This window comes from Spodoptera frugiperda, chromosome 20 (assembly GCF_023101765.2).
Source record: "Spodoptera frugiperda isolate SF20-4 chromosome 20, AGI-APGP_CSIRO_Sfru_2.0, whole genome shotgun sequence".
NCBI classification, from domain to species: domain Eukaryota; kingdom Metazoa; phylum Arthropoda; class Insecta; order Lepidoptera; family Noctuidae; genus Spodoptera; species Spodoptera frugiperda.
Window position 1 is genome coordinate 3,409,668 of NC_064231.1, and position 12,171 is coordinate 3,421,838.

The 12,171-nt window shown below is 34.3% G+C and overlaps 1 protein-coding gene across 5 annotated transcripts in view; it reads left to right on the forward strand.

The window, feature by feature from the left end:
• Positions 1-12,171, forward strand: part of LOC118262164 (DNA N6-methyl adenine demethylase) — a 111,042-nt gene that overhangs the window by 50,544 nt on the left and 48,327 nt on the right. For 3 of the 5 annotated variants that reach the window (XM_050701480.1, XM_035573335.2, XM_050701481.1), the window contains exon 4: positions 4,290-4,376. The exons of the other annotated variants lie outside the window; for them this stretch is intronic. In XM_050701480.1, the coding sequence (XP_050557437.1) occupies positions 4,290-4,376 (87 nt within the window). The remainder of the gene's footprint in view (positions 1-4,289; positions 4,377-12,171) is intronic. 5 annotated transcript variants of the gene reach the window in all.

A 12,171-nucleotide genomic window follows, 5' to 3' on the forward strand; every position in this document is an offset into this window, starting at 1 on the left:
AGAAGATGATTATTCTTTCACCTTTTAGGATCTTAAACACTAAACTATTTAAGCTATCATCTTTAATTCTAATAAATTGTCTTTTTATACACCAAACCCATACAACTTGTCTCCATATAGTATTCATATTCAACTAGATTAAACGTACTCAAGTGTAAAATTACTTGCAGACATCCCGACATTCACACTATAATTTATACGTGAACTTTCTTATACAATGTAATTGTTTACTTGGCAAACTTATTCTATTGTTCTCTAGAATATTCTCGAAAGAATACTGGAAGGACCAGAACTTGGTCCCAAGATAATAGTTTAGAAATTAATGCTAATAAACTTTATGATTTGTAGTCATAATTTTATGTTGTTGAAGTTTTTGAATGAATTGTTATGTACTTTTGTAAGTATTTAAATATCTTCTGTGACACTGATAGTCGACAAGACTATATCGGAGACTCAAATGCTATTAAAGAAAAAAGAAGTAGCTTCTAATGGTAAAACGTCTTAAAGGAACATGAAAAAATACTAGCACAAGAATAAACTGACTTAAAAAACATTGTTGAAAATTCCAACAGACACTAAAGGATCGATTTAAATAAATAAATAAGACGAATACATCAAATACTCTGTACTCGTTTCGCGCGTCGTTTAATCCCCGAAATTCCGATATATAAACTAATGTAATCGTTTTCCAATACAAAACTTAAAAGGCAATACAAAAAGCAATCTATATTCCGAAACTATTTTCCAGAGAGGCACCGGCTGCCGACAGTACGCACTCGATATTGTCACGCGAATCGCATTCTCATTCAAATAAAACCGCTGAATCGCAACAGACATGTCGAATCGGCACTTCGGGACGAATATCGCCAATTTGAGATTCACTTAGGCTCGTTTGCCCCCAACTTACTTTCATATAAAACGAAATTTAGTTGAATCTACAAAATGTTCTGTGTGAACATGTAATATTCTTTGCACTGAAAACAAAATAACAGCTTATACTCAACTTATAATAAAATGATACGAAATTACGGGAGCGCAGTTCCGCAACTTAGTTTGCATGCCATCTGTCGTCGAGTAGCGGCACTAAACACGGACCCATTGTAATTTACTAACGGTCCGCAAAAACGGACATACCAAAACGAAACAAAACATATTCCAATTAACCTCGTTATTTTTACTGTACAGATTAACGTTCGAGATTATCTTCTGCCTTTATTATCTTCGGCGATGGGTTGCACCTGCCTTTTTAACCGATTTTAAATAACTGCCATTTCAATCCATCATGGCGGTACAATTTCAATGGACGGTTGTCTTGATGAATTATATTTAACATTAAATATAATTAGGTTACATGTTACTTTATTTTATGGCGACTGTCGCACTTAAAATGAATTACAGACGATAGAATGGAGCGATTTAGTGAGACCTAACGTTTTAAGTTAGACTATTAAAGTCGTCTGAAGCACTAGAGTAGCATAACTTACTTTCGTGAACCTCTATTTATTTAGAACAACGACTATTTTTTGTGTCAAAACATTTCTATAAATATTCTATTGTGTTGAGACGTCAGTTTTAATTTCAACCCTATTTTCTACGTCATTAATGTCACGTAACATGACATTGGGCTTTACAAGGACCCCTATAAAATGCAAGACTATCGTTTAATTCATCGCAAGTCTAAGTATTTAAGTCCGATGACAACTTATTCAGCATTGACAACAATTAGTCGATGGCAAGGGACAAGAATGAACAATGGATATTTATTTTATAAACAATTCCAAGTATTTACTATTTAAAGTGAAATTCCATTCTAAATAAAAAATACGAGTGAAATTCAACTCAGAATAGTGACATGTAGATGAAAGAGACAAACTTTTTTTAATTTTCCCAAGACAAAATATATTTTTTTACATAAAATTTCAGTCATCCTAACCAATCAATATTTCAAGTTCGATCCAAACACACAATCACCCATAAAAAAAGGTTCTCCCAACCACAAAACCGCGACAACAACCTGAAATTCACGTCCGAGACATCGGTAACCGGTAACTTGTCTCAGCACTCGTCAATGAGGTGATCAAGCGGTTCGCGTGACGAACATGACCTGCCTCAATAAGCCCACGCGTCACGAACCCACGTTACCGGAATACGAGCCGAATTACGAGTACTACGAGTTACAGCATGATCTCTCGGGAGCAAGTAATTTGTTTACGGATATACGCGAGGCTCAAACGTGGCTCCACGATGTCTTGCCTCGATAGGCCTACTGAGACTTGCGTATAAAGGGCTGAAGCTTTGAATTCATTGATGATTTTTAAATTGAGTCATTACTGAAATGTTTTAAGCTAGTTTGATTCTAGATTGTTTACAATTTCTCTTATTGATTATTGATTAATTCCTTTTATCATTGTTTTTCTGGTAAATATTTTAAAGCTAGAAGCAACACGATGTTGAATCTGAATTACTTAATTAAAGATATAATTATAAGTACTCTTTCTAAGATTGAATCATAAACTATTATTATAATTCAACCATTAAAACTGTAGTAAATCAATCGTAATAATTAAATAACACAGCTTTATGAAATCAAAAACATAATAACACATTAAAATCCGATGCAATCACTCGCAACGACCGATAAGCTTTTAAAAGGTGTTATTAAATATATGAAATATTATAATTAGAATTCATTAATGTACCGACAGATGGTGCGAAGGTGCACCAATTCTAATTTACAAACTGATTAATTAATTCAATGTATGACGATGATGCTTCCTGATAATTAATATTTAAATAACAGTAGTCACGTTCATGATAATTTCCCCCAAAATTTAGAAAGTATGTCACAATGCTGCGACTCATAAATTCAAGGAAGTTCCGTCTGTTTTTGTGATTTTTTTCGTAGATAATAATAAAAACATTTCCTTTTCATAATATTTACTAATAGTCGTAAACTAATTTTAGCTAACGGTAGTTCAGTAATTAAAAGCGATAAAATCTCTGATGGTAATTTTACAAACTATGTAGAAGTAAGGAAATAAATACGTGTACGAGACAGAGAACTAAGTATGAATAAAAACGGTCACTAAATACTTGATACGAAGCCACAACAAACGTACTAAAAAAGTAATAACGCAGCTGTTCCCATGAAAACCTTCCTAATGTTTATTCATCTTATAAAAATCTCTAGCAAACGAAAAATGACTCCCGGACCTGTTCACAAGGATAATTACAAATCCTGCGATTTAAATAAGAATAGATAGCGTTAGAAAGAGAGGGAGGGGGCAGAAAGGGACGGCGATAGAACAAATGTCGTTCGCGTCTAACACAAAAACAGGAGTAACGAACTAAAACGCCAGGTGTGTAGCGATGCCATGTGCTCAGCAACAGAAACTATTTATTCATTCGTGGCCTCAGTTGAAGTAACCTATTTAATTAGTGTGGCTAGGACACGAAAAAGCTCGTTATGTTTGACAATGACAGCTGTCATTAGTTCGACAGTTGAGCGTATCATCAATATTTGAGAGCGGATTTTTCTAAATACTAAGTTAAAATTTCTGTTGATTGTACTTATTTGGCGCGGGTATTGGCATCAAAAAGTTTAATTTAATCTATAAAACGTTGCGATGTTTATTTCTAAAGTTTTATAGACAAAATGGAATTTATTTTTCGACTCACGTTAATTTCTGTTAAGTCAAACTTAAAAAGTTTCTAAATCGAAACAATATAAGTTTAAAAAAATTGTTTATTGTTACTGGACTTTAAGCTAATATTTAACATTTTATTGAATTTTGTTTTAGAAATAGACTAGTTAAAACTAAATAAAAATATACAAATACGACTACAATTTATTTTGAAAATGAACATCAGATCTTTACTAGTACGACTTTGCGAGAGCGCCATCTAACGGGTAGTAGCGGAACTACGGCAAACGCGAGCAACGTAACGTTGGAATTAGTACTGTTTCAAAGAAGCGAACATAGATGGCGCTGACAGTAGGTTTAAAGAATAGTTTTGAAACTTAGTGATTTTTGTAGGAGATTTTAATAAAACCGGTTATTATAATTCAATATTATTTAAATCTGTTTTTAATTTAATAGTTATATGTTTAAACCGATCTTGTAATAAAGGTTTTCATACTAAAACACTAATATGTCGCCACCTAACCTTACCTCCATTGCATGTTTGTCTTTTCATTTTTCCCTCTTTTTGTGTTAACGTTTCTCCTTTGTTTTACTTACTTTATTTTTGCTTTATGTTAAGTCTGTGGTGTGTCTGTGTTGTTATAGCTTATTTTGGCTCCGGACGGGACCTTGCAGACAGTGAAGAGCGAGTCTCGCAGAGGACGCGGCAGAGGGCGCTCGAGTACGACACCAGTAAGTACTTAAACCTTATTTTCCTGACCTTTTTTCTTTATTTTGTTTTGTTTTTTTTTTATTTAATTTTTTTCATTTCTTTCATGTCATGTGTATACCCTTTACTTTGGTGACTAATGATTAACATTATCATAAATAACAAATTAAACATTTATTCTAACTTTAATAGCTTACGTATTTCAAGAAAATTTCGGTACCACGCGCGAATCAAAATAAAAATCTTTGAAAAAAGTAAATAAATATTATTTATTTAGGTGAGACAAAATAACAAGATTAATTAATTAAATGATCATTATACTTTAAAAAATCTGATATTAACTGTGTACCTACCTACAATATATAGTTAATATATTTCTTTACCATATTGAATATTACATTTACTAATACGACATGTTATATTTGTACCACACTGAAAAGGTAAGTAAATTAAGTCCCCAAGTCAGCTCATACCCTGTCTGAATATCATCAAAATCCGTTCAGTCGTTTCAGTGTGATTGGCGGACAAACATCCAAACCAACAAACTTTCACATTTATAATCAAAGTCAAAGCATTTATTTCGATTAATACTTAAATCGGTTATCGTCATGTGTCTAATAACGGCCTGTTAAGGTGATTTTGGTATCTAAGGTATCTTTAGGTTTACTCACTGGAGACATGAACTTTGACACATTTTCTATAGAGCTTATGTCAAAATAAACATTGAACCTGCCGTAACAATTATACAATCAGAGTCATTCCCAAATCTACAAAAGATACAGTTTTTACCACTTTAGTACACCCAACATCAAAAAATCGGAAAACCGTACAAAAAATCGGTCGTGACCCGATAAAAAATCGGACGCCGACGCGAACCTTAACCCATCAATGACAGTGTGACCGCAACGCTTACATAACGACAATAAATCAAACATGAAACAAAAACCAGGCCACTCTCGCTTTCGAAGCGAAATATCCGAATATAGAGGAATAAAGTGTAACCCGCCGGTTCACGGCCACTCAGCATTCGTAAACAAACCCCATTCACCGAGATTAACACGGCCTGAATACAGCACTTTCTATTTGTACGTTGTACATCGCTGGTTTTGTACTGGCACTCTAGTTTAATATCGGTACACAAGCGGCAATGTATACTGTGTTTGGAATTTGGTGCGGTTTTAGTAGTGGGTTTTGTAGGATATTTTTCCGCGCGCCTGCGGCCACCACCTGTTCATTCAGTGAGTTGGGTGGGCGGCGAATTGTAAATTAATTGAAAGATTATTCAGCAAGGTCCTCCGATGTCGTTCACCTAGAGCCAATATTTATGGATTGTGTAACTGTATCTTTGTTCAAGGAAAGTTTGTGTTTCTAACTGTCAGAATTTTAACAAAGGTCTTTGACCTCTTTTATCCTGACACAGATTGACGTGGATGTTACGGTATTTTTTTTTTCAACGTTGCCCCTTTACTTGGATTTCCTTTTGTGTCGTGGGTGCGTTTACAAACAGACAGTTTCACATACACTACATCACACCCAGACCCGGAACAACAATTTGTGGATCACATAAAGATTTGCTCCGTGCGGGAATCGAACCCGCTACACGTTGCGCGGCAGCCAGTTGCCCAGCTACCGCACCTACCGCGCAGTCAAACTCCATAAGTAGACTCTTAAATCCAAAAAAAAAACATTTTAAATTATCAATGTATGCATAGAACATATTTATGCTACGAATATTTTTATTCCACGCTTTTTCTATTAATACAAATCTAATTCTCGTAGACGGCTACGTTGCTACGAAGATTCGTAGCAAAAAAATCGTAGATTGTACTACGATTTTTTCGTAGCCGATGGCGAATTTATAAAACATATTTTGAGATACAAATTTTGGTGTTTTTAAATATGTGCATTAATTCATTTAAAATGCGGTCGGTGTCATGGAGGAGTTTTTACGGCGCCGGGCACAACGGCTGTCGTACGAAAATTTAATATAAATCGGATCAGATCAATACTGCGTATCATTTATCTTTGCGTAAATAAAAACAAGTACTAAGGGATTAGTTTCATCAATTTGGATATGTTATTTCTTTTATATGAAGTTGTTTATTATGAACGTAAAGGTTTGGTGAGCTAGACCGTTTATATTTTCTAAACCAATAAATGCGATCACCAAAGAATAGGTAACAATTATTAAACATACATATAAAAAGAATTACTTATTCATCCCAAATCATAACAAACAATGACTTAACATAACATACTTAAAAAATATATTCTTTTAGCCACGACAACATAATATCTAAAGCGCTAAATCCCTGACGTCATCACATATGAACACAAGCACATCAAACTACACTGTTCCGTCAAATTTTCTTAAACAATTATCATCCTTATCTCTTTTGCAATAGAGTGGAAAATCTAGTAACGAAAATTAGTGTACATTGATGTACTGTTCCATACGTTTTAAACTAAGTAACAAATTCATTTGATTAGCTAATGCACTGTTACACAACAAAGGATTTGACCGTAGTATCTTTATTTAAAGAACTCTGCTTGAGTTCGTTTGAGTCTTGTAAAAAAGAGGTTTTAAGCTATTGTTAAGGATTGTTGATGTTACTGGCAGTAGCAGACTCCATACGCGAGTAAAAATGTTTATTGTATGCAATTCACCGATTTCTAACTTGACTTGACCGCTGACGAGGTGGCTGGGCAACTGGCTGACGTGCAACATGTAGCGGGTTCGATTCCCGCACGGAGCTACTCTTTGTGTGATCCTCAAATTGTTGTTTCGGGCGTGTGTTTACTACTTTTTACTTGTTTGGTTTTAAACCTACCCACAGACACAGGAGAAAACAATACTGTGGGGTAACGTTTTAAAAAAATACAAGTTCACGGTAGCAACCAAGCAAAAATTAAACTTACATCAACATACATAACGTTCAAACTAAAAAAAAGCTACAAAAACCAAAATCCAAACCCAACTCAGCGATATAAAGAAACCTTCAATATAATATTATAATGGTTGGCCATCATTTATCATCGCTGTGACGTCGTGACCATCAAATTGACGGCACCTATTAGTCAACCACCATCAAACAATGCCAGGGTGGTGGTCACTAGTCACTAGAGTCATTATTTATACGAGTAGACATAAATAAATTGATCTATTAGCTGTATTGATATAATTTGTATTATATTAAGCGCCTTCATATAAGTGTCCGATAAACTTATGTGACAGATAGTGCATACAAATTACGTTCTTAATTCAAAGTTATTTGATACATAGCGGCTATCTAGATATTGTGAAACTAGTCCTTAATACATTATGAGTTTACTTGCGTGTTGTTTTTCTTATTTACCGGTGAATCTTTGGTGCAAAGCTTGTCCTAAAAAAGAGATTCTCCAATTTGAAGCAATCTTTAAGACAGGGGTAATCAAAGTATGTCGTACATGACAACTATGAATTAAGCGCCGTCCCTAAAACCTGAACTTAAATAATAACAATCATTTGAACTAAGTGTGCAATACATATGTACCTAATCTTAAAAGAAAAGACACAATAGCTAGGTCTTATATAAAGGTAGAAAAAAAAATTAGCCAGTAAACTTGTAGCAATAATTGTTATAGCATCAGAGAAAAAATGTAAACACGAATACGCTAATACAGTTTACCTTTAGCATACCTCAAATAATGCATTTCTTAACAAACGCATCATTAAAATTAATCATCCCTCCCTACCACAAAACTACACACTATCTTAGCACAAACACAAAATCTAATCCTAGCGTTCGTTTTGGAAATAAATTGAAATCCTACATAATGAAGACGGGCGCATAAAGGCTGCAGACGGACTAATTTCGCGGCCGCCATCTTTGCGTTGCCATGGCAACGAGACTGCCCCCTTGCCCCCTCCCCCTGCACTTGCGTTGCACTTCCTAAAGGCTAGACTAGGCTATAGGTATAGACTATAGCCTTAGTTGTTAGTGTATGGCCATAGTTCGCAATAGACAGTTTAGATGTTTCTCCATTCGTAGCATTGATGGAGATGCGGTTGTTTTGAATTAAATACGTGTTTCTTAATTATTTTTTGGAATATTTTTTAGTAGATTAGTGTTTAAGATTTAATATAACTTGTCTTGTTATCTATTAAAATGTAAACCACCATTTTATTATGAAGATCTTAAATCTAATTTGAAATTGTATTATTTTTAGCCAAAAAAATATTGAAATCAGTTATTAACTATCATAATGATACTTGCATTAAATTATGTTTTCAAACAGTCAATGAATTTTCTTTGAGAAAAATTCTTCTATCAGTAGGTGTATTTTTGGAAATGCACCGAATTTTCATTTGGTTCTACATTTTAAAGCAGATTGTGGGAACCTTAACATTTTCTACGGGCAACTATTGGAAAATTCAGTCTCGTTACTGGCCGCTTCCTGAAGCATTCAGCCTTTTTACTATTTAATTTAAAAGGCAATTCCCAATGTTTTTAAAATGGTAGACTCCGGATTAAAATATCGGATGTGCGTGTGGTTTGTTGACATACCCATAGATAAGAAAAATACTCAGCCGAATAATAGTAAAAGTGTTGCTTAAAAGTTCCAAAAAAGAAAACTAGTTTTTGTAAAAAGAAAATCTACTAGTAAAAAATATTTATTTATTTCTTCACTTAATACCACATGTTTATACTTAAATACCTTCGTATCAAGTGACCAAGAAAAAAAGTTGTTAGAATATCTAAAGCCTTCATAGTTTCAATACAAAAGAGAATTCACAGTTGTAACATCAGCTGGTTTTGCGGCAATCGTAAAAACAAACGCAAGGGAAAAACGCGACCAATTCTATAGGTACTGTGTAGACACGCTTCAACACCACCTCCCCCTCTATTATTTAACTACACGGAAGATAAAAAATATGAACATTATACAAAACATAAATCTATCTTGTAGAACACGTTCCGCGATATTTTCCAATAAAACTTATAGTTTCCCAAAGTTCCGAACGTCTGCTCGTGACCAAGAAATGAGCGCTGTAAACATAAAACGTCTGGAAAACTAAATTGAAACAATAAAAACTAAATAACCCGTAAAATTAGGTTACGTTAGCTTTTCTTTCCACCAAACTGTTCAACTCAATTACGCAATATATTTTTATGTATACAGATAAAAAAGGATTTTTAAAAATTAATTTTGACATTTCGTGTCTGTAGTTTACGTTACTGATGACAGTCGAACTTTAAAAATAAACATTGTTCTCAATTCGAAAAAAATTCAAACGTAACTTAAATTTATTTGAAACTATCTCCTTCTTTTTCCGTCGGCGGTCCGCGAGCACGAATATCGACGCTAGAGTCCGCCTTCGAATTATAAACTCGGGCGAAATTTGCACAGAACACTTTGTAATTGCAAATTTCCTAACTGAGCGCATGCGCCATAAGGCGATCAATACGCCAAGACTTTATTATTGTTTTTTCTTAATACAATAACAGTTTGCGCGCCAAAATGCCAAAAGTGAGGTTACATTTTTGAAAAAACAATTTCGTGATTCCCGTGTTTTGTTAGAAAACAGAGAGGGAATTTTTCCATGAATTGTGTCGGCAAGACGGGGGAGGTGGCCAGGGGTGGCGCCGCCCGCTCCTATTGGATACTTACTCTAAACTATTGCCTGAAACTTTCATTAATGCATTCTATTACCTCGTTTATGCAATATTCGGTATTCTATTGCATTGCGGAATGAGTAATTTTATGTTAAAGTTAAGTTACGTATGCAATGCATTTAATTTTATTTTAACCGTTATACATGAATATGGGGATTAAAAATGTAATTTTTGGAATAATTAATGGGGAATTATTCTGAATGATTCCCGTACTAAAAGTTATTCAAGGCTTGTGAAGTGAATTTCAACTCATTCTGTGTTAAGCTTGGCGTATGTTACGTGCGTACTTATATTATATTTAGCGTGGGAGCGTAATATCCGGCAGATATTTGAAAATTTCATAACTTTTCATACTGTTTCAATGTTGTAAACTTGTAAAGAGTCGTTAAATATTTTATTTCGCGTACAGTTGTTGCGAAATTGCTCCTTTTGATTACGGCCCCCGGGATACGAACGAGCACCTTTGCAATTGATTCCGTAAATATTGTATCGTCAACTATGTAACGTGAGGTGCGTCATCCCGACTGCGTCATGAGAATGGCGTGTCATGGGCCATGAGAGACGTGCGTCAAATGCTTTATATAAGTGCAATTATTTACGTCTTAGTTTAAAAATATAAACGTTGTGTAAATAACTTGTGTCCTAAATAGAATAGAATAGAAGGCATTACATTCTTTTAGGTATACAAAAGTGCTACGAACCCATTTTTTCACGTTTGCCGCTGCGAAAAGGATACGAAATCTTTTTACGTATTTCTTTGACACTTAAATTAATAAGTGATTCGAAATTAACACCAACTATATAAAAAAACACAAATATTTATTACTTCTAAGCATAAATTGATCAAAACAATTAAATTCCATTTCCAAACTCAAAAAAAGACTTTTAAAAATTTCCCGCCGTCAATTAAGTCAAGGCTGCCAACTTACGGGAGCTAAAAAAAAATTAAGCAGCCGACAATAGACTATAGAGTATAGTAACCCTGTGTCTGCACTCACACACGGCCGGTTTACACGTACGGAACGATCACAAAAGCTGGCTATACACGGTATTCTGTACAGCTGTACACTAGTGATAGCGTGCATTCTCGTCTGTCTTACTAACGAGCCAATATGCTGATGCTTTCGTCTACAGACAGCCTTTCAAACTTATCTATCTTTTGCAACTTACGTGTAGTTTGGAGTTTAGATGAAGATTTTTTATAGTGATGAGTTTTTAAGTGGAGATTTGATTTAGTTATTTGCTTTTTCTATATGAGATGGTCATGAATCATTGTAAGAGGTAAATGGCTCATGTTCGATAGAAGAACATGTTAAAACACAAGTCTAGCTGGAAAGCTTCATGTTTATTTTAATTGGCCTCGTTCATGAACTATGGAACTTTATAAACTGGGGAAATTGGGCATACTTCTAGAGTTTTCTTTTTTAAGTACTCACGCCTTAGGCGAGACTAGAGGGAGTGTCAGACTCTTACTTACCAAAAACCACCCCGTTCCTACTTCTGCTCATCCACTAGGTAGTCCGCAGCTCCAGGTATTCGTCTTCTACCGTAATATACATTTTAGACCTCTACCTTTTCTAGATATACTGTTCCAAAAATAATACAAGTGAAAAATATATTTGAAACAAAAGGACGAAAATAATTCGGGCCTCTAACCTAATAAAGCGATGCCACGGTCAAAAGCTAGCGTTGGATATCTTTTAAAGTGCCTTTGAATTGGAAGAATCCGATAGAACACGCTATTACATTTTTATTGCGCCGTTTTCAAGGAAAAGGCATTTTGCGCCACAATCTGCTTTCCTTCGATCGACCATTTTCGAAAACTTTGAATTGAAAATGTTATATTTTCTTTTAAAATAATGTATACGGAGTAATTGGTAGATACGTAAGAAGTAAATTATGGAAATTAATATTTCAATTTAAAAGGAGCTCTAAAAGTATCTGCCACGGCTCTAATAGGAAGTAGTGTTGCGTTTGAAGATTACAATAGGAAATATAAATTATTGATTATGAGTATTTTATTTTTCAGAAAAAAAATCTACTTATGAGTTTATTATGAAAAAGCTATCTCTTTCACTGTCTCTATCGCTTCTGCAATGAAAATAATTGCTATCAATATTTTTTTTTTAAATAGTTTCTCTGTACCTTCACCTCCGTGACT